The sequence below is a fragment of the Leptopilina boulardi genome, unplaced genomic scaffold, assembly GCF_019393585.1.
Source record: "Leptopilina boulardi isolate dan_hultmark-lab unplaced genomic scaffold, ZJU_Lbou_2.1 LbouV2_330, whole genome shotgun sequence".
In the NCBI taxonomy this organism is placed as follows: Eukaryota; Metazoa; Arthropoda; class Insecta; order Hymenoptera; family Figitidae; genus Leptopilina; species Leptopilina boulardi.
The window spans coordinates 1,387,271-1,414,201 of NW_026137897.1; the positions used below are offsets into that span (position 1 = coordinate 1,387,271).

General features: G+C 25.1%; 3 protein-coding genes across 3 annotated transcripts; all 3 read right to left on the reverse strand.

Moving 5' to 3' along the window:
- Window positions 1-166: 166 nt before the first annotated feature.
- Window positions 167-17,334, reverse strand: LOC127285207 (spectrin alpha chain). Its single transcript, XM_051311084.1, has 7 exons — window positions 16,889-17,334; window positions 16,421-16,652; window positions 11,347-12,697; window positions 6,406-8,671; window positions 993-3,954; window positions 740-906; window positions 167-635 (listed from the first exon to the last, which is right to left on the reverse strand). The coding sequence occupies exons 1-7, from the start codon at window positions 17,036-17,038 to the stop codon at window positions 507-509; spliced, it is 7,257 nt and encodes a 2,418-aa protein (XP_051167041.1). The 5' UTR covers window positions 17,039-17,334; the 3' UTR covers window positions 167-506.
- On the reverse strand, window positions 17,208-20,818 carry LOC127285209 (choline transporter-like 2). Its single transcript, XM_051311091.1, has 7 exons — window positions 20,664-20,818; window positions 20,466-20,588; window positions 19,908-20,403; window positions 19,537-19,833; window positions 18,999-19,454; window positions 18,617-18,908; window positions 17,208-18,426 (listed from the first exon to the last, which is right to left on the reverse strand). The coding sequence occupies exons 1-7, from the start codon at window positions 20,677-20,679 to the stop codon at window positions 18,136-18,138; spliced, it is 1,971 nt and encodes a 656-aa protein (XP_051167048.1). The 5' UTR covers window positions 20,680-20,818; the 3' UTR covers window positions 17,208-18,135.
- Window positions 20,819-20,932: 114 nt separating this feature from the next.
- Window positions 20,933-26,743, reverse strand: LOC127285212 (WD repeat-containing protein 46). Its single transcript, XM_051311098.1, has 6 exons — window positions 26,588-26,743; window positions 25,525-26,222; window positions 21,920-22,236; window positions 21,514-21,838; window positions 21,287-21,400; window positions 20,933-21,153 (listed from the first exon to the last, which is right to left on the reverse strand). The coding sequence occupies exons 1-6, from the start codon at window positions 26,598-26,600 to the stop codon at window positions 21,046-21,048; spliced, it is 1,575 nt and encodes a 524-aa protein (XP_051167055.1). The 5' UTR covers window positions 26,601-26,743; the 3' UTR covers window positions 20,933-21,045.
- Between the last annotated feature and the right edge of the window lie 188 nt (window positions 26,744-26,931).

A 26,931-nucleotide genomic window follows, 5' to 3' on the forward strand; every position in this document is an offset into this window, starting at 1 on the left:
TCTTCAATAACTAAAAATTTCAATTAACACCTGTAGGTTATATATTTTTTTTAAAATAATTAAACTTTTTTTTTATACAAATAATACTTGTAGTTAAACATCCACAATAAAAATATTTATTCTTTTCGATGGTTTTTCCCTAAATTATTAACTCAATTTTAAAATCTAGTATTTTTATTTCTGTTCTTTATTAAGCCAGTGTAACTAAGCGTAAACTTACATTTTTCATGTATACGTTTTCGAAGAATCTAAAATACTAATTTAATTTTTTTTTAAAAAGCCCAAAATATTTTATATATATATATATATATAGAATTTTAATCAAGAACTGTTTATAATTTAATATAAATATAATAAACTACATAACTGTTTAGTATTTATATAGCTGCAATAATTAAATTCTGTAAATGTGAAAAAAATTAAATTATCTCTAATAATGCAATTTGTGTTGTATTCATAGAGGACACTACAATAAGAAAGCTCTAAAATATCTAGATTGTCGATTATTAATTTTGGAAGAGGGTATGAGTAAATTCTATATAATCCAATGCTCCAGTAATTGGTCGTTCTGTTTTTGGATCAACGTAAGATTTCATCCGTGCCACACAATAGTCCGCCATTTCTTTTGTAAGGTTCTGAAAAGAATTTTTTTTTCTTTATTGTTTTGTTCAATTTTTATATTTTTTAAAATTAAATTTTAAGAAAAAATATCAACTTTTTTTTTGTATAATATACTCACAGCATATAATTCTTCCTTGGTGACGTAAGGACGATCTGCCGCTGTAATGGCACGGAATGCATTCTCAATTTCTTCAGAACTTTGAACATTTTCAGTTTCTTTACTAATCATAAACGCCATGTATTCTTGAAGTGAGACAAAACCATCTCTATTTGGATCAACGATATCTAAAAAAAAAAAAAAATTAGAAAATTATAAAAAAAATAAAATAAAAGATAAAGAAATTAAAATAATAATTAAATAATTAAATTACCTAGAATGTTTTCGAATTCAGGATCAGGTTGACCCTCCTCCACCATTGGAAGATCATAACCTAATGCTCTTAAACAAGACTTGAATTCTTGATGATTCAATCGTCCACTCTTATCTTTATCAAAGTGTTTAAACATCATTGAAAATTCCTTGAGAGCATCTTCACTTACACCCGATTGATTGCGCGCTTGTATTTGTTGCTCCAAATTATGTTGCATTCTCATACCAAGCTGATCAAGTTGATCCCATTGTTGCGCTAATCCAACGGTACTATGCTCCGTATATCGATTGTCAAGTATCAAATGCTCCTCCAATATTGCTCCAAGATCTTCAATTTTTTTCAAATCTTGCCGACGCGCACGTACCTCCTGTGTTTTTCTTTTGGTTGCTTCCAATTGTTGTTCCAATGAACCCGAACCTTCCATCATTGATGTACGCGTATCAGCCAACCATAAATGAAAAGCGTTCGCATGTTTTGCAAATTCTTTGCGTAATTTATCATTCTCCTCTTGTCGTTGCGCCTCCTTTGCAAGTTCAACATCCCTTTCCTTAATGATCTTTTGTAAATTTCTCCATGTATCCTCCAATGCCTCCATTGTAAACCAAGTATATGGATTTGGTCCAACGTTAAAACTCTTTATTTGACGATCAAGTGCAGCCAATGCTTGAAAATCGGCTTCAGCCGACGAGAGACTCGCTTGAAATTGTGCATGTGCTTCGCGTAATGCACGAATTTCCTCAATACTATTACAACGAACAGGATCAGTTAAATCCTCCTCGGCATTTTCAAACCATGAATTAAATGCCGATGCTTTTTTCGCAAATGTCAAATAAAGTTCCTCAATTTGTCTAAATTGATCCTGCATTCTCAATAAACGTTGTTTTCTTGCATCAGAATCGGCAAGAAGTTTATTCCAACGTGCAATAACATCGGCGTGACGTTTTTGAATACTTGCCGTTTGATCATGACCAGCGTCAATAAGCATTTCTTTTAAACTTGTAATATTATGAATACCCTCATGTTCAAAAGCAACAAGACCAGCGTCAAATGTCTCCTGTTTAGTCAACAATGTTTGTACTGTTGATAAATCACGACCAAATTCCTCCGAACGTACATGTGTCTCCTTATCAGCAATCCATGATTCCACCACATCTGCCTTCCACATAAATTGCAAATACGCCGAATTATCATTAAGACGTGTCTTTCTTCTATCAGCAAGTGCTCCAAGTTGTTCTAATTTATTTCTCAATTGATTACAACGTTGTTCAATTGATTCGGCACGATGATTTCCATCTTTAATCAATTTCTCACCATCCTTACAAATATCCTTACAACGTTCACCATGAGCAGTGAAATCAGTTTCAAAAGCATCATGTTTCTTTAATAAACCCTGAACAGCAGCCATAGTATCGCCATAATCCTCAACCGAAAGTAATTGTTGTTTCTCAGTAATCCATGCCTCTTCCTCTTCAACTTTAGCCAAAAATTGTTGATAAGTCAATGATTCATCAAGTTTTTGTCCACGATTAGCAGCCAATTGTTTCAATTCAGCCCATGCTTGATTCAATAATTTCAAACGTTGCTCAATTTCCGGTACGCCAAGATTCGAGACATTTATCAATTTTTCACCAGCTTCTTGAACAGCTTGTATTGCTGGCTCATGACTTGCAAGCTCCGCCTCAAGACGTTTATGTTTCTTTTTAAGATTTTGCACACCCGTCAAATCACGTCCATAATCATCTGAACCAACAAGAAGCTTCTTTTCCTTAATCCACGATTCTTCATCGGCAATATCGCGGAAAAATTGATGTAAAGTATTTGCTTCATTGAGTCGCGCCTGCCTATGCGCAGCAAGATTTCTTATTCTCTCATATCTTTCATTAATACTCTGTCGTTTCTCCTGAATACCAGCTGCATCAAATTGTCCACTTTCAATTAATGAATCAGCTTGCGCATTCATATCCTTAATTCTCTCCTCATGCGCTTGTATATCAGCCTCAACAAGTTGATGTTTTTTCATTAAATTCTGCACCGATGCCAAATCCTTACCAGCGTCCTCCGATGTTAATAAACTCTCAACTTCACCAAGCCAAAAATCTAAATCCTTTACAGCGGCAATATAAGTCCTTTGTTTATTCGCCTCTTTCAATTTCATTGATTTCTCCGTGGTTTTTTGTGTCAAATATTCCCATTGATCGGCAATTGATGCAAGTCTCTTTTGTACAGCATCCTCCGAACCAGCGCATTGTCTCTTCTCAATAAGATTACCACCCATTGCCAATACCGATTGTATTCTATCAGCATTTGCTGCCAATTCAGCTTCGAATGCTTGATGTTTTTGATGTTTCGATTGTATATTCGCTGGATCTTTATAATTTTCCTCGGTTGCAAGTTGTAATTTTTCAGCAATCCAATTTTCCATTTCATCAGCGTCACGTGAAAATTGTTGTAATGTTTGTGATTCACCTAATTTCGAACGTTTTTCAATTAGCGCATCTTTCAAATGACGCCAACGATCCAATACTTGACAACGTCTATCGTCAATTGGTTTCGATGCATAATGCTCAGCGGCAATTAATTGATCAGCCAATGTTTGTAGTGCTGCAATTTTCTCCTCATGGGCATTTATTGCCTTATCAAAATCCTCGTGTTTTTTAATTAATGCCTCAACATTATCGCTACTATCAACAGTATCGGCACTACTTAAAAATGCTTCACGTGCGCTCATCCAATTTTCCGCTTGCTCACAATCACGACAAAATAGTTGTAATTCAAGATTTTGATCAAGTTGCATACGACGTTGTATCCATGCTTTTTCCAATTCTTGACGTGCCTCCGCCATTGAATCCAATTTTTCTTGTATCTCCAAACTTGCATAATGACTCGATTGCAATAGTTGCTGTCCAAATAAATCAAATGATTGGAATGTTCCCGCTCTGGCGTCAATTTCCATACGATGTTCCTTGAAAAAAAAAATATATTCCGTTAATTCTAAAATTATATCAAAAAAGTTCCAATTATTCCAAATTATTATTTTCCCAAAGGACATTTTTTCCAAATAAAAAATTTTTCCTTTTGTGCTTTGGAAATGTTGTACTTTAGAAAAATTAATTTCGAATCCTTTGACTTTGGAACTTTTGTCTCCATAAACAAGAAATTCCGGACAATTTTAATTCTTAAAAATATTAATAATTTGATCCTTATTTTTCAAAAAACAAATTTTTAACACTTCGAAGACGCGTTAAGCAGATATAAAGAAAGCACTTTTTTTTTTTTAAAAAAATATTACATTTTTAGAGGCTGATGTTAAAGAAATAAAATTGCGCTAATTAAAAATAAAATAACATGCGTTATTTTCATAAATAAAACGCAATTGACTTTTTTTTGACTCGTTTTGCTGAATATTTAAAATAAAATAAAAAAACATTTGCAAATTAATCGCGAAACAAAACTTTTGTGTGCAAACACCTCGATACCTCTCGAATGATTCCGTAACGAGCGTCTATCTCGGCCCTCTGGTTCTACAATAGACACATTTCCAAAATTTGAAAACTTGATTTATTTTTAAAAGAGCTAAAAATAAAACTAATAATTTTTTTTTTTTAATAAAACTAATCTATTTTTTATTTAGTTTGATTTTAAAAATAAAAAATACTTTCTGAATTAATTGAAGTCTATGTTAATCAAAGTTTGTTTATATAAAAAATTAAAATTTTGAAAAATGACTATTTAAAGAACCCTTTTTTTAATTATTATATAATAACCATCGCGAAATATTTTAAATTAAAGTTTATTGTTAATAAATGAATTTTGAAATATTTATTTTTTAAAATTATCTAATTTGCAGACCTTTGATCGATTTTAAGGCGCAAAAAAAGTTGATTTACATTCCAAAAGAAGCAGAAAAAGTCGATTTTTTTATTCTAATTAAATTTAATTAATAAGTATTTTACTTTAAATAATTATTGTTATTAGATATTAAATCCATTTTATTAATTCCTTAATAATAATAATTCTATAGGAATATTATCAAGGAAATTTATTTCTATTTCCAAATCTTAAAATAAATAAATAAAATTCAGTAAAAATTTTAATTAAGTAGAACAAATATCTAAAAAGAAAAAAAAAATTCTTACAACAAATTCAATTTTAGAGTTTATGAAACTTTTTTAAATAATAGAATTTTTAAAGAAATATTAAAATTATTAAAAATAATTGAACTTTGCAAATTAATTTTTTTTTAGAAATAATTAAATTTCAAAAGATTTTTTTAAATTTCAGACAATAATTAAATTTTACAAAATTGAAAATAATTTATCAAATAATTTTAGATAAGGGTCAGAATTTCTCAAACGGATCACCTAAAATTAAGAAATTTTTTTTTTAATCAAAAATCATTTCTTTTGACTCCTTACATGGTAAAAATAAGTCCCTGAAATTCTTAGGTCAAAAAAAATTTTTTTTGTTAAAGTTATAAACAATTGAAATTTTTTGCAGTCTTATTTTAAAAAATTTTTTTTCACGATTTCCTGTTCACCAATTAAAAAAAAAAAGGGTTTTTCTCGTCTTAAAATGTTGTTTCTAAATATAATTTTTATTTCGAAAAAATTTCATATTTAATAGATTTTTATATTATTTATTTATAAAATGTTATTAAAAAATAGTGTTCTTGACGTCCTACAAAAAATTAAAATTTTTTTTTGAATTCCCCACACAATTTTGTGTAAGAAACCGTTGAGAAAAAAAATGAGACTAAAAAAAAAATTTCTGAATTTTAGGTGATCCGTTTGAGAAATTCTGACACATAATATTTTTTAAAAGTAATTAAATTTTCAAAGATTTTGATTTTTGAAATTGAACTTCAAGTGATTTTTAATTGAAATTTTTTGTGATTTCAGTTGTTGAAGAATTTATTAAAAATTTAAGAAATAAATTAAAATAAAAAATTTTCAAATTAAAAAATCCTTTTAGATAATTGAATTTTCGAAGAATATTATAAAAAAAATCATTAAAAATAATTAAATTTCAGAAGAATTGTAATTGAATTTATTGAATTTTAAATAATTTTAGATGGAAAACTTTAAAAGGGTTTTAAATTGAAATTTTTAATTTTATTTGACATGTTTTTTAAATTGTAAACAATATTATTGAATTTCATAAAATTTATAATTGAAAAATAATTTAAGATAATTGAATTTGTGATGAATTTCATTAAAAGATTTCTTTATTTGATTCTCCACGTTAATCTAACATTAAAACTGAACTAATTAATTAAATTATCATAAAAATTCGTCTAATTCGAAGTCTAAATTTGGAAAAAAATAATGATCTTTTTAAATTTGAATGAATACGATCTAGATTTAAAAAACAATTAAGAATAAATTTAAAAAAAGAAAAAATTAAAATCACATACCTGATGACGTTCAAGCAAAGCCTCAGCGCCAGTGACATCGGATGCAAGTTCCTCAGAAGCAACAAGACCCATCATTGAATTAATCCAAGCCATTAAATCACGATAATCACTCAAAAATCTCTGTAAATCATAAGAGTCCAACAATTTTTCCTTTCGATTATTAGCCTTGGCAGTCAATTGTGTCCATTCTTCATTAATTTCTTTTTGTTTCGCATAAGTTTGCTCAGCAGTGTCAGGATGCGATTGCATTAAACGATTTGCAGTCTCGTCAAGTTGTTTAATTTTATCACCAAGTGCAGCTAAATCTCTCTCAAGTCCCTCATGTTTACGCTGTAATGCCTGAACACTTCGTAAATCTTTACCAAGATCATCATTATTCAATGCAGCATCCTTTTCACGTATCCAATCTTTTGTTTCATCAACATCACGATGAAATCTTTGTACCTCATGCGCTGAGCCAAGTTGACTCGCCTTCTCCGCAGTCAATGTCTGAAGACTTGTCCATTTTTCATTTAAATCTTGAATTTGCGTATGAATTTTCAATGCAGCTTCCGTTTGTCCAAGACTCATTAATTGTACAGCAATTTCATTCATTTCAGCAAGACGCACTTCATTTGCCTTTAAATCAGCTTGAAAATCATCAAATTTCTTTTGCATCACTTCAACTTGTTCAAGATCTTCGCCAACATCTTGTACCTGTGCATGATTCTCTTTATCTTTAATCCAAGTTGCAAGCTCCGCTGCTTCTCTCACAAGAACATATGCCTTTGCAGTTTCATTTAATTTATTCTGCCTCTCCTTTGCCAATTCAATTAAATCATCATATTGCGCTTCAATTTGCGCCTGTCGTGCAGCAATTGAACTCTGTTCACGAGCAAGATTTTGTTGCGACGCTGTCAAACCCGCCTCGGGTTCAACTCGTTTCACATAAGCAGCTGGCACAAATCCTTGACGATCATTAACTTCAACCTTCCACCAATCTTTATTATTTGAATTCAACAATGTTAATGTATCGCCTTTTTTCATTGAAACTTCCCTCGGTGATTTTTCCGCATAATCATAAAGTGCAACAACACATTCTTTACCAGCAATATCAACAGTCGGTGTCTCTTGCTGTCGACACGCGGCTGCTTGTTCTTTAACCGCTTGTATTGTACTGGCAAACGCTTCCAAATCACTAACAAGCGCCTCATGTTTCTTAAGCAACGCCTCCGAACTGTCCTCATCTTTTCCATAATCAGGATTCATGACAATTGGTCGTTTCTCCTTCATCCACGATTCCGCTTCATTTGCATCGGCAAAATATTGATGCGCCTGCAATGAATCATCCAAATCTTGTTTACGTTGACGCGCCTTCTCCTTCAATTGTCCCCAATGTTCATCCAATGCAGTGAGACGTTGTGAAATTTCATCAGCAGCAAAATGTCCATCCTGTAACATTTTATTACCCGCTTGACAAACAGCCGCAACTCTTGGCTCATGATTATTTATTTCAGCTAAAACAGCTTGATGTTTTTTTTGTAAATTTTGAACGCCAATAAGATCACGTCCACGATTTGTACTCGCTGCAACTGGTTCCTTTTCACGTATCCATGCCTCCTCATCTTCAATATCACGGAATAATTGTTGCACCTGAAGGGAATCAAGTAATCTTTGCTTTCTTATACTCATTGGTTTTTGTAATGCCGAATAACGATTTTGCAATTGATCCTGTTTTGTTTTAATATTATCCGCATCAAAATGACCAGAAGTGATAAAATTCTCAGCTGCTTGATTAATTGCCTCAATACGATCTGAATGTGATCCAACGTCAGCTTCAAGTAATGCGTGCTTTTTTTGTAAATTTTGCACACTTGTTAAATCCTTACCATAATCCTCCGACATTAATTGACCCTCAACTTCTGAGAGCCATAATTCAATATCCTCAACGGTGCGATTAAATTGTTGTTGTTGAGATGCTTCTTGTAATTTTGCCCCTTTTTTATCTGAAGCATGTGCCAAACTCTCCCAAAGTGATATAATCTCATCAGTTCTTGAACGAATACGATCACTCGCATAATGTTCACTTTCAATTAATTCCTGTCCAGTTGATACCAATTCATCCATACGTGTTTTATTTGCATTTAATTCTTGTTCGAAATTTTGATGTTTTTGAACTTTACCATTTAAATTCGTTGGATCCAAATAGCTGTCATCGGTGGCGAATTTCAATTTTTCGAAAATCCAACCTTTCGTCTCGTCGCAATCTCTTTCAAATTGTTGCAATCTAAAAAAAATAAATAATAATTTCAAAATTCAATGTCTTACATTATGCTTTTCAAAAAACAATTTATGCTCTCAAAAAAGTTACAATTTTCAAATAGTATCAATTATGCTATATTATAATTTTAAAATACTTAAATTTTTCTGAAGCTCTAAATTATTAAATATATCTAATAAATTTAAATTTCTTAAACGAAAAAGTATCTAAAATTTTAAATATCTAAATAAATTAAAAAGAAAGAATACAGAAATTTAAAAAAAAAATCAAACTCATGTTAAAATTTTAAAAATTAACAATAATTTTTTTCAAGATTCACCTTTAACGAAATAATTCATAATACTTTTAAATTTCAATTTTTTTTAAAAAACAATAAATCATGATTTTCAATATGTAAATCCAATTACACATATTTACATTCTTTGAAAATTTAAAATATTTCAAAAATTTGTAATAAAATTCTTTAAATATTTCCAATTTTTCAAAATCTGCAAATTTAAAAAAATTTCATTTATTTAACATACTTTTAATTGAATATCTTCAAAAATTAAAATATTTTAACAATGCCGACCTCGGAAATTGACTTTGAGGCGCAAAAAAAGTCGTTTTAGCCGATTCACATTCCAAAAAAGTCGATTTTTTTATTTTTAAATTTAATTTGTTAATAAGTATTTAACTAATATTAGATACTAAATCCATTTTATTAATTCCTTAATAAGAATAATTCTACAGAAATATTATTAAAAAAATTTATTTCTATTTTAGAATCAAAGACGTAAATTTTTAAAATTTTAATTAAGTAGAGCAAATTTACGACGCTGAAGTACGCAACGTTTATGATAAATGTTTTTTAAATGAAATAATTTTTTAAAATGAAAAATTCTATAATTTTTCGTCTAAAATATCTTTCTTGTAGTTTTCATTAATCAACAAATTATAAAAAAAAATATTTTTTAGGCAAAAAATTATAGAATTTTTCATTTTAAAAAATTATTTCTTTAAAAATCGTTTATCATAAACGTTGCGTAATTCAGCTTCGTGCAAATTTTCTAAAAAAAAAAAAAGATTCTGACAAATCAAATTTAGAGTTTTTATTTGAAACATTTTTTAATAATTGAATTTTCAAAGAATTGCAATTCAGATTTTTAAAATTAATTGAACTCTAAGTAATTTTTAATTGAAATTTTTAATTATGAAGAATTTATTAAAAATTGTAGGCAAAAAATTTAATTTCAAAAGTTTTCGATTAAAAAATACTTTAAGATAATTAAATTTTTGAAGAATATTATAAAAATTATTTAAAATAATTATATTTCGGAAGAATTGTAATTGAAATTATTAAATTTCAAAAAGTTTTAAATGTAAAATTTTAAAAGGTTTTAAATTGATATTTTTGATTATTTTATTTTATTGTTTTTCAAATTGTAATTGTTGAATTACATAAAATTTTTAATTGAAAAATAATTTAAAATAATTGGAATTTGTAAAGAATTTCATTAAAATTATTAAAAATAATTAATTTAGAGAGGAATTGTAGTTAAAAATTTGTTAAATAATTTAAATAAAGATGATTTGTATTGTATACTAAAACAGACGTAGTTTGTTTAAAAATTTTATTTAAAAAAAAATGTAAAAAAAAGTCGATAAAATCGCATCTCATTTAAATAAATCGGAAAAGTAGTTTTTGAGAAAAAAGTAAAAAAAAGTCGAATATGTAAAATCTGAGGCCTATAACAATTGTAATTTAGAAATAAAATAATTTTAAATAAATTCTTGGAAAATTGAATTAGTTTTGAAATATTTAAATTAAAATTTATTTAATTTAAAATCATTTAAACTAATGTAGAAACTTTTAATTGCAACTGTTTAAAAATTAAATTATTTATATTAAATTGAAATAAGTACACAATTTAGATAAATAAATCAAATCTATTTTAATTTGAAATAATTATATTATTTAAAACATTTTTAACTAAAACTCTGCAAAATATTATTATTTTCAAAAAATTTTAAAGATTTTCTTTGATAATTTACTGATTTTAAAAATTTATATATATTAAAATTTATTTTCTTTTTAAATATTGATTTTAATTAGCAGAGAATTTATCTATTTAAAATAAAAGTTGTATTATACATTTTTTTTAAGTTAATTAATATTAAAAACTTTAATTTGCATCTCTTCGAAATATCAAATCATTATCAAAATAAAAAATTAAATTGTTTTAAAAATCTCTATACAGTTTTTCCGACAATTTAATATTAAAATTCCCAAATGAAAATTGTTGGGAAATTTTATTGCTGTAAAAAAATGAACTGTTAATCTTCTAAAATTTAATTATTTTTAAGTTAGTTATTTTAAAAAAAATGTAATTAAATATTCTCTAAAACTAAATTATTATATATCTTGAAACAGAATTTTTTAGAAATAAATTATTTTTAAAATAAAATATTTACAAAAAATATTTGAATATTATGCTTCAATTTATCAAAATAATGCCGCATTATGCGCAAATTGAATTATGCTGCTTAGAAACCAAAATTATTCTTTTTAGTACATTTGCAAATTGCAAATATTTTTGTTAATTAATAATAATTAAATAATTAATACTTTTTACTATAGATCTTAAAACTATAGAAAATAAAAAATGCATTAAAAAACGAAATGAAAGAATTCTTTTTACCTGTAAGCATCTTCCAAACGTTGTCGACGATGCGCTGATCTATCCAAAAGAATAGATCTACGCTCCAAAAGCATTTGTCGTCTCTGTGCAACATCATCAGCTGCATAATGTTCACCTTCAACCAATTTTCCGGCAAATTCATCGAGAGCCTTAATTTTCTCATCCTGTGCAGCGAGACTCTTGTCAAAATCCTCATGTTTCTTACTCAATGCCTCAACGCTGTCCAATGAATCGCCAAGATCTTCATTAGCAAGAAAAGCCTCCTGTTTCGCCATCCAAGCATCAGCTTGTTCAGTGTCACGATAAAAAAGCTGTAAATCCATACATTGCTCATAAAGAATTCTCCTCTTCTCCCAAAGACTTAACAATTGTGCTTTATCATCGGCCAATGATTCTAATTTTCTCGCCACTTCCTCGGCAGCATAATGCTTCTTCTCAACAAGTTGATTACCAGCCAATGTTGTCGAATCAAAACTATCAGTTCTTGCATCAATTTCCCCTTTATGCTCCTGATGTCTTTCCAAAAGTGATTCAGCGCCTGCAACATCCTTTGCCAATTCATCAGCCGATATTATTGCCTTCATATCATTCATCCACGAGACTAAATCACGATAATCGGCCAAAAAACGATGCAATGCATAGGATTCATCTAATTTTAATCGTCGCTCCTTTGCTTTACCAGTGAGACTCTCCCACGATTGGGAAATTTCAATTTGTTTTGCTTTTATTTGTTGCGCATGATCGGCTTGATGAATTGCAGCCAATCTATTAGCTTCTGTACTTAATGTTGTTACTTTATCATCAAGTGCCGCTAAATCACGTTCAATACCCTCATGTTTACGTTGTAATATTTGTACACTCGCTAAATCACGACCAAAATCATCGGACGATAATACAACATCTTTCTCTGCAATCCATGCCATTGTTTCATCAGCGTCACGATTAAAACGTTGTATTTCATGTGCACCAAATAATTTCTCCTGACGTAATATTGCCAATTGTTTTAATCTCTGCCATGATTCATTGAGTTCTTCTTTATTACGTAAAATTGTATCGCGCTCTGGATGACCATTCAAAAGAAGTTTATCAGCAAGTTCATTAACTTCAGTCACACGATATTCTTGGCTAGCCATGTCTTTTTGAAATTCATCAAATTTTCTTTGTAGCACCTCAACGTGCTCTAAATCCTGACCAAAATCTTCATTCGTCACAAATGCCTCTTTATCTTTAATCCAAAACATCACTTCCTCGCAGTGACGAAGAAATTGTACCAAAACCAAAGCCTGTTGTAGTTTTAGACCTTTATCAGCCAATCGAGACAACAAAAGTTCCCAAAGGCGATGAAGTTCCTCTGTAAAGGTTTTTTTTTTAAAAAAAAATTAAATATATTTCTATATTTAATGAAAAATTTTATTTTATTAAACTAGCAAAATTAAACGAGCGCAAACGCGCCAAATTGAGTATTTAATTGTTTGTTATAAAGAAATTAAAGATTAATATTATCAATAATAATTTAATTTATTATAACATTATTACATATTAAATACGAAGCTGAAGTACGCAACGTTTATATAAACGATTTTTTAAAAAATAATTTTTTAAAATAAAAAATTCGATAATTTTTTGGCTAAAAATTATTTTTTTATAATTTGTTGATTAATAAAAACTACAAGAAATATTTTTTAGACAAAAAATTATAGAATTATTTATTTTAAAAAATTATTTCTTTAAAAATCGTTTATATAAACGTTGCGTACTTCAGCTTCGTTATTAAATGATAATAATGAAAATTATATGTTTACAGGCCTCGGATTATACGACTTTTTCCGACTTTTTTCAAAAATACGACTTTTATCGACTTATTTTAATAAAATGCGACACTTTTTTTACATTTGAAAAAAATGTTAACAAAATACATTTTTTTTAGTATAAAATGTAGATCTTCTTCAGATCTTCTTCAATTCAATTATTTAACAAATTTTGAACTAAAATGATTCTTCACTAAATTAATTATTTTTAATAATTTTAATTAAATACATCACAAATACAATTATATCAAAATTATTTTTTCAATTAAAATTTTTATGAAATTTAATAATTGTTTATAATTAAAAAAAATATATATCCCAATAAAATTGCATTATTTTTTAAACATTTCAATTCAAAATAAACTAAAATTCAATTATTACCCGGAATTTTAATTCAAAATCAATTAAAAATCCAATAATTATCAAAAATTTTTAATTTAAAATTTAATTATTTACCAAGTTTTCAATTTAAAGTGAAATAAAATTCAATTATTTTCTAAAATTTCTATTCAAAATTAATTATCCAAATTTTCAATAAAAAATGAACTTCAATTAAATTATTATCCAAAATTTCAATTAAAATTCAATTATTTCCCAAAATTTTCAATTGAAAATGAACTGAAATTCAATTATTTTCCAAATTTAAAATCAAATAAAATTTAATTATTCTCAAAAATTTGAATTCAAAATTAATTGAATTTTCAATAATTTGAATTTAAAAGCATCTAAAATTTAATTATTTCTAAAATTTTCCATCGAAAAATTTTTTTTTTGAAATTTAATAATTTCAATTATAACCCCAAGGAAATTCAATTATTTTTAACTATTTTAATAATATTCTTTGAAAATTCAACTATCGGAAACCATTTTTCAATTAAAAATGATTTTCAAATTATTGTCTTTTGTCCGCATTTTCTAATAAATTTTTAGTGAAATCATCTAAAATTTTAATTAAAAATCACTTAAAGTTTCAATTAATTTCGAAAATCTCAATTTTAAATCTTTGAAAATTCAATTAAATTTAAAAAATGCTTTCCAAAAATTGTTTGATAAATTATTTTTAGTTCTGTAAAATTTAATAATTGTTTGAAAATTAACAATATCTTTTGAAATTTAATTATTTCTAAAAATTTCATCTTTAACCCTTCGAAAAGGATTATTATTAAAAAAAAATTTTTTTATTTAAAAATCTGTAAAATATTTTTGTTAAAATGAAAAACAAATTCCACTTTTTTTTGGAATATAAATCGACTAAAATTACTTTTTTGGGTCTTTAAGTTGATTCGAGGCCTGTGTTTTTATAATTAATATTTAATAGATATTCGTTGGCCCCTGGTACTTTAAAAATTAATTTTTTAAAATAAATTTTTTTCAAATTACTGTCTTGTACGAAATTTCCTGGCGCATCTTTTTTCTCATCATAAATTTTTTGTATTTGTATACAATTTTTGAATCAATATACAACTTTAAAAAAAAATTCGTTGGTAAACGTTGTGTACTTCAGCTTCGTGAATTGAATTTTCGAATTTGGAATTTTAAAGAAACTTATTCCGAAATTTGGAAACACAATTATACAACTTTGGCAAAAATGAGAAAAAGAATTGTCAAAATTTGACACGTCATAAGATTACTATTCAAAAAAAAAACACGTGAAATCAGAAAAGGCCAACTTCAAGTTAAGACAGAAGGACAGACCAAGCATTTTATTATTATAATAATTACGGGCCTCGAATCGACTTTAAGGCAGAAAAAAAGTTGTTTTAGTCAATTTACATTTCAAAAAAAGTCGATTTTTTATTTTTAAAAAATTTAATTAGTTAACAAATATTTTACTTTAAATAACTAATTTTATTATATATTAAATTCATTTTATTAATTTTGTAATGAGAATAATTCTATAATGAATATTATCAAAAAAAATTTATTTTCAATATTTCCAAATCGAACTAATTGTAAGACAAATTTTCAAAATTTTATTTAAGTAGGACAAATTTCTAAAGGAAATTCTTAAAATCCAATTTTTATAATTTTTTGAAATCTGATTCAAGGAATTTATTCGAATTAAAAATTTTGTCATAGTTTTTAGTTTTAATGTCCCCCCCCCCAAAAAAAAATTTCGGACAATAATTAAGTTTTGCAAATTTTAAAATACAATTTTTTTTAAATAATTGAATTGCACAAAAAAGTTTAAATTTGAAATAAATTTTGTGCAAATTTTAACAAGTGTAGATTTTTAAAAATTTTTGACAATTCAATCTTTGAGTTTTTATTTGAAACTTTTTAAATAATTGAATTTTTAGAAATAATTGAATTTCAAAAGATTTTGTTAAATTTCAGAAAATAATTAACGTAAAAAAATTTTTTGAAACTAATAGTTACTTTAATTTATTTATAAAAAATTCCAAAAAATTAAAGAAATTTCCTGACTTTTCCCTGATAGTTTGACACCCTGGAATTTCATAAATTCGTTAATTTGACAAATAATTAAAAACAATTGAATTTGTGAAGAATTTCATTAAAATTATTTAAAATAATTAATTTAGTGATGAATTTTAGTTAAAAATTGATTAAATAATTGAAATAAAGAAGATGTGCATTGTATACTAAAAAAAAGACGCATTTTATTAAATATTTTGTAAAAAAAAAATGTACCTATCTTTTATGCTTGCAATCATATTAACAATCTATTTTCTCGAATGAATCTGGACTTGGACCTATTCTTTACTACCAGCTTTGCTTAAATTAATTTATAACTAACAACTTTTATTTTCTATTTTTGTTACAAATTATTCTACTTCCTTTTCATCAAGTTTAATTATTTTTCTTTTGTACTTATTTTAGTTACTCATGTTTGGTCCATTTGGACCACGGGAACTGTGTATGTAAATAAATAAATAAATAAAAAAAAAGTCGAAAAAGTCGTATTTTCGAAAAAAAATAAGAAAAAGTAAAAAAAAAGTCATATAATCCGAGGCCTGAAATTATGAAAATAATTTTCAAAAACCTATTTATTACAAACAATAATAGACTATTAATATACAACATTAATAAGCAATTAATTTATCTTTTAAATTTTTTTTAATTTTAAGTTAAAAGTATTTTTAAATTTAGATTTATTACAAATATCACATTTTCTATTACTTTAATTTAATAAATTCAACAAATTCAATTTAATTATATTAACACTATTAAGAATAATTAATCAGAAAAATTAATTTTTCAAAAATCCGAAAATATTTGCTCAAGAATAAAAATTGCATAATTACCGCATCTTTTGCTGATAATATCACTGGAGAAATGATGTTGGGCAATCATCTCTTGACCGGTGTTATCGAGCAGAACAATTGCATTAGAATGTGCAGAAACTTCCGCTTCAAAAGCCTGATGTTTTTGAATTTTTGCTTGCAAATTCGTAGGATCTTTATAGCTTTCATCGGAAGCTGCTTGCAATTTTTCGTAAATCCATCCTTCGAGTTCATCCGCATCTCGCTTAAAATACTACAAAAAAAATAATTTTTCTTTTAAAAAAACATTTTTCCCTAACTTCTAAATTATACTTAAAAATTCTAACCTAAAAAAAACTTTTGTAGTGAAAATTCTTATTTTAATTCATATCATTTAACATCAATGAAATTAAGAAACCTCATTGCGTAACACAATTATATTTCCCTTTGTCAATCAATCAATAAAAAAAAGGCACAATGACACTTAATTAAATAACGGAAATTATATACCTGAAAGCGACGGGAGTCCTCGAGTTTATCTCGTTTACTACGTGCTTCGGATTTAAAATTCGAATAACGTCCAAGAACTTGATCTCGTCTTTCTTGAATATCCTCAGGATTCTCAAGGATTTTCACCTCCTTGGGTGTAATTTGATCCATGATGATTTAAATCAAATTTTTATCACCGCACACAAATATCTCTCTTCTTACCAAAAGATGATCAAAATGGCTGTGGGGTGTGGCAAAAGTTATATACTTGCACGACAATCAATAATCCTGTTTATCAATTTAATCCAATTGTTATTTCAATAAACAAACACTATCAATATATTATTGACAATTTACACTTTAATTATTGACAAATGAATATTTAAAAAATGCACATAATAATGGTTTTTTTTTCAATTAAATACGAAGACGAAACAATGTTTGTCTGCACCGGTCCCGTTCATTTTTCCTTCACTGACTTTTCTTATTGCGCACGCGCAACGAGTACCACTTTAGTCAATAAATAGCGCGAATATTTAAATATTAAAATTGAAATTTTTTATTTCTAAAAAATTTAAATTTTCCTTTTTAAAAAATGATTGAAAAATAGTATCAATATTAATTTACAAATATTATGAATTAAATAAATTTTTAAAAATAGTAAAAATATAAAAATATGCGGTGAATAAAGTTTAAAGACACTGCGGTATTTGTATTCTATTTTTAGCTGTGACTAAAGTAATCCCACACAATTACGAAAGTATTATTATATTATTAAATAAATACGTCATTTTAACAGCACCAAATTCCTCTTAATTAGTGTCTAACTTTATCTATGAAACATATATGATATTTTTTTAAAAACAATTTTCAATTTTTTTAAATTTAATAAATTCAAAATAATATTATTAATTTTCTATTTATTATAATTATTATTTTTATCCACAATTAATTATTTTCTTCATTTCATTAGTTTTAAAAAATTATTTTTTATTTATGTAATTTAATATTTTCTTGTTTGGCAATTTTAATAAAAAAAAAATTGCTTATAAGTTTTAATTAATCTTTTAATTAGAAATTTTAGTGTATCAACTAACTATTTTTTACTTAAGATTTTTAAAATATAAAAATCAAATAATTTAAACTGTGTTTTTAACTATAACTATGTAATAAATAATTTTTTTTAAATTAAATTAATTTAAATTAATTTTAAAAAAAAGGAAATTTAGTTTTGAATAATCTAAAGTAAATGAATTTAATTTGAAAAATTAATGTCGATGTAAAACTTTTTTAAGTGATCGACTCATGAAATAAGGCTTTTCATAAGAACCATCATTGCGCTCGGAATCTTCGAGAAAGCAAAGAAAAAGTGTATCAATCGCAGCGGTTTGAACGTGAAAAAATGATGTTGTAAGCATATAAGCACCAATTCCAACTATAATAACTGGAACGGCCCAATAATTAAGAGTAGTCTCCCTATGCGTATAATACCACCATGTAGAAAATATGCTAAGAGCTATTATAAATATTTTACCTACTGTTAAAATCCAATCTGAAATCTGAAAGATTTAATATTTAGATTTTTTTTCGAAATTAAAAAGAAAAAATTATTATTTAATAAAATTAATTAATTTAATATTGGAAATAATTCAAAAATTAAAAAAAAAATATGTAAATTAAATATAAATTAAAATAGAAGTTAAATTCGAATTAAATTTATATAAAAATTAATAATATAAATTAACTTACCTTAGTGAGTAAAAAAACTCTAATCATATTTCTCATTAAAAGATGAAATGATTCCTTTGCCGAGTGATAAAATCCTTTACCATGAACTGCACACATAATATAGGCATTGGAATTGATAAATTTAAAAAATTTCTCCAATAGCCAAAAATTCCATTTACAACACATTATTGCAATATTTGCAAATTCATTATTATATGTATTCAATTTTTTGCTCATAGCTTCCAAAATTTCACGAATCAAATTACAAATTGTTATTATCAATGAACCAAATGCTAATGTTCCTAAATGATATCTAAAATAATAAAAATATTTATTTATTATTAATTTTTTCATAAAGAAAAAATGTATTTTCAAAAAAATTTTTAAATTTATTAAATTATACCTAAAAGTTCGCCAAATACTAATGGTGACAGTGAAAAATGGAACATCTTCTTTTTTAAATGTCCAATACCATGTTGCAAATGTAGCAGATAAAATCATTTTTCCCAAATCAGTGATAAAAAAAGTCATCCAAATAAAGCCAATACCATTATAAATTAATAAATAAATTGCAAGTTTTGGTATATGATTCCCTTCAAAGTGACATCCACCGCTAATGCAAGTTTTATTATTTTCTCGACATTTTTCATTAAATATATCCGGATTACAATCAGAATTATTTTTATAGTTCAATTCACTTGGACAAATACAATTTTCTTTATTCATTTTTAATTTAAATGTTGGTTCATTAAAAGACGCCAAATGAAAAGCAACAACAATTGCAAATATCAAAGTGAGAATTTTCAAAATCCAGGGAAATATTGGAAACAAAAGACTTGAGAGAACAGAAACAACAGCTCTAGAAAAAAAAAGAAAAATGTAAAAAAAAATAAAATAATACAATAAAATATAATAATGTGTAAAAACAAATAATTTTTTACTTGCTTGATTCCTCAATGAGTTGACAGGCCAAATAAATTCTTTTACGAAGAACAAATGTTATTAAAATAACAATTCCCAATGCAATACCACAAATTATTGTAAGCGTAAGCCACCATTTTTTCACACTATCACTCGCCGAAAAATATAATTGACAAAAAATATAAATTCCAGCAGCGAGTGATGCACAAATTCCAATAATTGCCAACCAAACAAAAGGTGTTGTAAACCATCTCAAAAGAATAATGTAAATTATTGTCACTATTCCACTGCCAAGAATGAATAATGGAATTTGATATCTAAAATGAAAAGAATTATTTCAAAAATACTTTTCAAATTAATTTTTGTAATATAAAAAATCATTTTAACTTACTTAATTTTTTCAAGATCATTGTAAATATTTCTCAAAACTCGTTCAATTTCAGCAAACACTTCAATTGCTTTTTTTGCTAAATTTAATTTATCCTCATTAATTGTAACATTAACAAATCCCTCTAATGGTTTTAAAGGAATACAACGTCCAGTTATTGCTTTACTATTCAAATACCATCGTGCACATTTTTCATTTAAAATAAGTGTATCCAAATCATTCCAATTATCAATTTGCGTTAAATTAACATTCATTTCACAAATAAGTTTCAATTTCATTTCATTAATTGGCATACTCATTGATTTATAAATAAAATTATCCGTTGGACATTTATTTCGACAAACTTGAGGAGTATTGCATGATGTTGAAATGGAAATACATTTTGTTAAATCAAAAAATACTAAATACGGCATATTTTTCACTTCAGCGTCAATACCACATTTTCTTCCTTCACTGTCAGTTGGCATCATTAAACGCTCAATATCACCATGTGTCAATGCTATTGAATTTGAAAACATTAATATTTTTTTTTTAAAAAAATGTAAATTAAAAATTTCTTACCATAATATCCAATGCCAGCCCAACAGAAAAGAAAAATAATAAAAATAAAAAGACATGGTAGATCGGTGCAAGAACGTTTTTTCAAAGGACCCCGCCATTCTGGATCAAATGCCAATTTTTCCCCTGTTAAAAATTTAAAAAAAAAAAACGAAAACAATAAAAAAATATTAATTTAATATAATTGTTAATGTAACTTACCAAATTTTTCGTCCATTATAATTGTCACTTGATAAATGATTGCAACATTTATGGTATAACTTAACTTAGCTTTAGATTTAAAAAAAAATACCTTAATCAATGAATACAAAAAAAGTAAATGATAATGACTCTAGGAAACATTTGATAAGAATCAAAAAATAAATAATTCTAGATAAACTCTTTATCAGATGAAATCATTTTGAAAGGATAAAAATCGACAATTCTGTAAAAAAAAAAGATAAATTACTGTGTTATGATTAACTACTGAATTAAGTTTAACAAGAAAAAATTAATTTTCCTTTATAAAAAAACATTAATTCACATATTGAATATAAAATTCAATTTAATAAACACTTTATGTACACTTGTTTTTTCAATCCTTTTAAGATTTTGGTAAAAATCTATCCAAAACACCGTAATTCTTTTTCTTCATTGTTGGTTTCTTCATGTCAATCAAAACCTCAGCTTCACGCATAGCTTTAATAGCTTCCTAAAATTGATATTTAAATTTTTTTATTTATTTCTATTTACTCAATTAATTTAAAAGAAATTTAATAATTAATAATAGTTAGTTAATAATTATTAATTTAAATAAAATTTAAAATACCCAAAAAGTTACGAACCTGTTTAGCCAATTGTTTAAGAATTTTTCTCGATTTAATAATTTTGGCGGTGCCTCCTTTACCCTTTGCTTTCGTCTTTCTTGGAGTGAAGTCTATTTTCTTCGGCTTAATAAACTAAAAAGAATTTTTCACTTATTTAATATTTTTATTATACTTTTTTTTGTTCAATTAAATAAAAATAAAGAAAAGAAAATTTAAATAAATTATTTCTGAAACAAAACATTTACCAGTAATTTTTTCTTCGCCTCATTTTGCTCCTTCAATGTGGGAACATCAATTTCATTAATAACACCCGTATCTAATGTAATCAAATCAGGTTGAATTTTATCCAAAAGTGCCTTAACTTCAGATTCTTTTCTTTGTGATTTCGTTTGGAATGGATTAATTTCAAGAGCATCGAAATTCGCCTCAGCACTGCCAGGAATTAAAACCGAGGTAAATCCCTTGTCAGTTGTAACGCCCAAAACATCTTCAAACGGACAAAATTGCATTCTCGAAATATTCCAATTTTCTTTATGACGCATATAACACTTAATATCTGTCGTAGTATCTCTAAAATGGTTTTTTTTTTGTTTTTAATTAAATATTCCTTTTTCTACAATAATAATAAAAAATATAAACAAAAAAAAATACCTGTAGACTTCAATAACATTTCCCATTCCAACACTCAATAATCCACGTTGACTGTATGACAATTGAGTTGCAGGATGTCGTAATTTTGCATTTTCCAATGGTCCAGATAATTGTCTAATATCCCAAATTTTTAACGATCGATCAGGAGAACTTGTCGCCATATAAAGACCATAGGGATGAATAGCAATACTGTTAATTGATTGTGCATGACAGAGCATTTTTGCCAAAGGTTGTTGAGAATTTGGCGACCACATTGACACAACACCTTTTCCATTTCCAACGCACAATAATGCATTACTGGGATTTTGAGTCATTACCTTCAAAAATTAAAATTGCCACCAATTTTTTTTTATTAATTCAATTTAAAAAAAAGAGTCTCAGGATGTCTAGCGCTTTTGCCAAATAAAATTCCAGGACTTTTTCAGATTAAAAAATTTTTTTCTTACTATTTGAATAATTAATGACAAAAAATACATGAAATTATTTTCAGTCTCTCTTTATAATAAACATAGTAATAAATAAATTTAATTTTCGTCATTCTCAGGCTTCGGATTGAATTTAGAGAAAGAAAAAAGTTATAAATACAATTAGTTAGTCAATATTTTATTATTAATATCAAAAAATTGTAATTTAAAATTAAATAATGTTTTTTAATTCTGCTTTAATATTATTGTAAAAAATTGAATTTAGTAAAAATTCCAAGGACTTTTCCAGGTTTTCAAGGAATTCCAGGTCACGCTAGACACCCTGATTAATTTAAATTTTTTGATGATTTCTGTTACTAAAAAATTTATTAGAAATTTCAGACAAAAATACAATAATTTAAAAACTTTTTAAGTGAAAAATAATTTCAGATAGTTAAATTTTCGAAAAATATTATAAAAAGCCTTAAAAATAATTGAAATTCAGGACAATTATAATTGAAATTATTAAATTTCAAACAATAATTATAATAAGAGAAATTTTTTGTGATTTTTGTTGATAAAGAATTTATTAGAAATCACATACAAAGATTGATTTTCAAAAGTTTTTAATTGAAAAATGCTTTCAGATAATTGAATTTTAGAAGAATATTATAAAAATCATTAAAAATTATTGAATTTCAGGAGACTTACAGTTAAAATTATTAAAATTCTGAAAATATTAGAAATAATTACATTTTAGAAGTGATTTTTAATTGAAAATTTTTGATAATGTTATTTGCTTATTTTTTAAAAATTATAACAATTTAATTATTTAATTTCATTAAAATTATTGAAAACAATTGAATTTTGGAAGAGTTTTAGAAATACATTGAATTTTCAAAAAATATAAAAATCATTTAAAAAATAATTAAATTTGTAAAGAATTTCATTAAAATTATTAAAAATAATTAATTTAGTGACGAATTTTGGGTAAAAAAATTTGTTAAATAATTGAAATAAAGAAGATCTGAAGAAGATCTGTATTGTATACTAAAAAAACTCATATTATTTAAAAATTAAAAAAAAAGTCGAAAAAGTCGTATCCTATTAAAATAAGTCTAAAAAAATCGGAAAAAGTTATTAGACATTAAGTCCATTTTATTAATTTTGTAATGAAAATAAGAAAAATATAATCAAGAAAATTTAATTCTATTTCAGAATCGAAGTAAGGAAAATTTTCAAAATTTTTATTAAGTAGGACAAATTAACAAAAAATAAAATTCTAACAACAATTCAATTTTAGAGTTTTTATGTGAAACGTTTTTAAATAATTGAATTTCTAAATAAATATTAAAATTATTAAAAATAATTTATCAATTTATTTTAGATAAAATTTTTAAAGTAACTGAATTTTCAAAGATTTATCATTCAGATTTCTGAATTTATTTGAACTTCAAGTGATTTTTAAATAATTATTTTTTTTAAATGAATACCTATTTTAAATAAATAATAAAATAATTAAATTTTGGAAGAGTTAAAGTTGAAATTTTTAGAAATAATTGAATTTCAAAAGATTTTGTTAATTTTAAGACAAATAATTAAGATTTACCTAACTAAAAATAATTTATCAAATAATTTTAGATAACATTTTTTAAAAGTAATTGAATTTTCAAAGATTTACAATTAAAATTTTTGAAATCATTGAACTTCAAGTGATTTTTAATTAAAAATTTTTTTTTTTGATGATTTCAGTTACTAAAAACTTTATTAGAAATCCAGACAGAAATACAATAATTTAAAAACTTTTCAAGTGAAAAATAGTTTCAGATAGTTAAATTATCGAAGTATATTATAAAAATCATTAAAAATAATTTAATTTCAGGAGATTTTTGAAAAAATTTTAATTGAAATTATGAAATTTCAAAAAATTTTAGATTCAGAATTTTAGAAACTTTTGAATTGAAATTTTTGAAAATAAGTAATTGAATTTCAGAAGAGTTTCTTAAATTTCAAACAATAATTTTAATAAGAGAAATTTTTAGTAATTTCTGTTGATGAAGAATTCATTAGAAATTACAGACAAAGATTGAATTTCAAAAGTTTTCAATTGAAAAATACTTTCAGATAATTAAATTTTAGAAGAATATTATAAAAATCATTAAAAATTATTGAATTTCAGGAGAGTTACAGTTGAAATTATTAAATTTCAAAAAATTTTAGTAATAATTAAATTTTAGAGGTAATTTTGAATTGAAAATTTTTGATACTGATATTTGTTGATTTTTTTAAAATTATAACAATTTAATTATTTAATTTCATAAATTCTTTAATTTAATAAATTTCATTTAAAATTATCGAAAATAATTGAATTTTGGAAGAATTTTAGAAATACATTGAATTTTTAAAAAAATATAAAAATCATTTAAAAAATATTTATATTTCGGAAGAGTTATAATAAAAATTTTTAAATTACTGAAAGTTTTAGATGAAAAATATTAGAAATAATTAAATTTTAAAAGCTGTTATATTGAAATATTTGAAAATAATTGAATTTCAAGTAATTTTTAATTGAAATTTCTGCAAATTTCCGTTGCTGATATATATTTTTTTTAATTTCAAACAATTATTGAATTTTACAAGTTCATTAATTCGACAAATAGTTTAAGATAATTAAATTTGTAAAGAATTTCATTAAAATTATTAAAAATAATTAATTTAGTGAAGAATTTTGATTAAAATGCGAAGAATATTATAAAAATAATTAAAAACAATTATATTCCGGAAGAGTTACAGTTGAAATTATTAAATTTACAACAGTTGTAGATTTACATTATAAACAATTGTTGAATTTCATAAAATTGTAATTGAAAAATAATTTAAGATAATTAAATTTGTGAAGAATTTCATTAAAATTTATTAAAATTAATTAATTTAGAGAAAAATGTTTAGTTAAAAATATGTTAAATAATTGTAAGAAAGTAGATATGAATTATATACTAAAAAAAGATGCATTTTAATTAAAAATTTCGTAAAAAAAGTCGATAATGTCGTATCCTATTAAAATAAGTCGAAAAAAATCGGAAAAAGTCGTATAATCCGAGACCTGTAAATTATTTATTAATTCAATTCAAAAAGAAAAAAAGAAAGAGTCGAAAAATGTTTAAAAAAGCGTTTTTTAAAAATTAAATAAAAATTGTTTACCGAAATTCTCCCCAATCGAGACTGATAACTGGAAATCATCTCTCCAATAGAAACATCCAACCAACTGAGAAATCCACTTTTCGATCCACTTGCAAGTAAAAAATGATAGGGCAAAAATTCCAAACGATTAATTTCATGCATTCTTTTTAAACAATGAATTTCAATTCCCTGATTATCATAAATGTGTACCCAATTTTTTTGCGCTACAGCAAACATTGTTTCAACATGTAACCAAACAACATCATGAACTGATTCCATAACATTTAATTCGCATGATAATTTTTTTGTAATCCAATCAAATGCAGCGACATGTCCTTTTTTTCCACCTATCAATAAATGTCTTCCATTTCTTGTATAACGCATACAATATGGACCAAATTCAAGATTAAGTTTAAATTGTTTTGATGCACTTGTTATATCAACATTTGCAGTTAATTGTGATTGTTTAAATTGTGTTGTTGTTTCATCATTATCGGCCTCTAAAAAACCATAATCTTCAGTCAATAACATTTCAGTACGCGCTGTATCTTCAGCGACACGATTTATTATTTGTTCTTTATTTCTTATTCTTTGTCGATGATATTTATTTTTTATTCTTGTTGTTTTTGGATTTAAATCCACACCATCGCCATGTGAATATTTCATTAGTCTTTTTTCACTAACAGGAGCTTTTCCTGGATATTTTGACGAATTATCAGCTGTAAAAATTAAAATAATAATTTTTCTTTTTTATATAATTAAATTAATTAATTATTATGCAAAAATACGATTATTCATATATTTATTTCTAAAAGAAACTTTATAAAACCTAACCTATAAATTTGAAAATTGACAAATACAATATAAAAATGTAAACAAAAACAAAACTTAAATATAATAAACTAAAATATTTAAATTAAATTATATTCGATTATTGAATGATATGTGAAATAAAAGAATACATAAACCAGGAAAAAACATTTGAAAAATATAGAAAATAGATCTATAAGACATAGTGGAAACAGATTTAAATATTCATTTATTATTTCAAATAAATTGTCTCATATATAAATAAAATACTTACGCGTTCGCTTCATTTTTTTTTTTTTGATCCTTGTATCACAATTATAATAAAAAAAGAAAATAGTTTATAAAACTATTTACTCGTCCAAATGTCAACACGTGTTAACTGTTACCAAAAACAGCCATCTTGAATTTTTACTACGTTATCAAAGCAATGCCTATTGTAAAACAAAAAAAAATTAATATAAATAAAAACTATCAATTAGAAATTTATTTGCAAATAATATAATTACATTAAAAACACTTATTTAAATATAAAAACTATTTTCTTAAATGTATTTTTAACTTTTTTCAAAATAATCGTAATTCGTAAAAATACTTTACTTGACACACATTGTCAAGGTC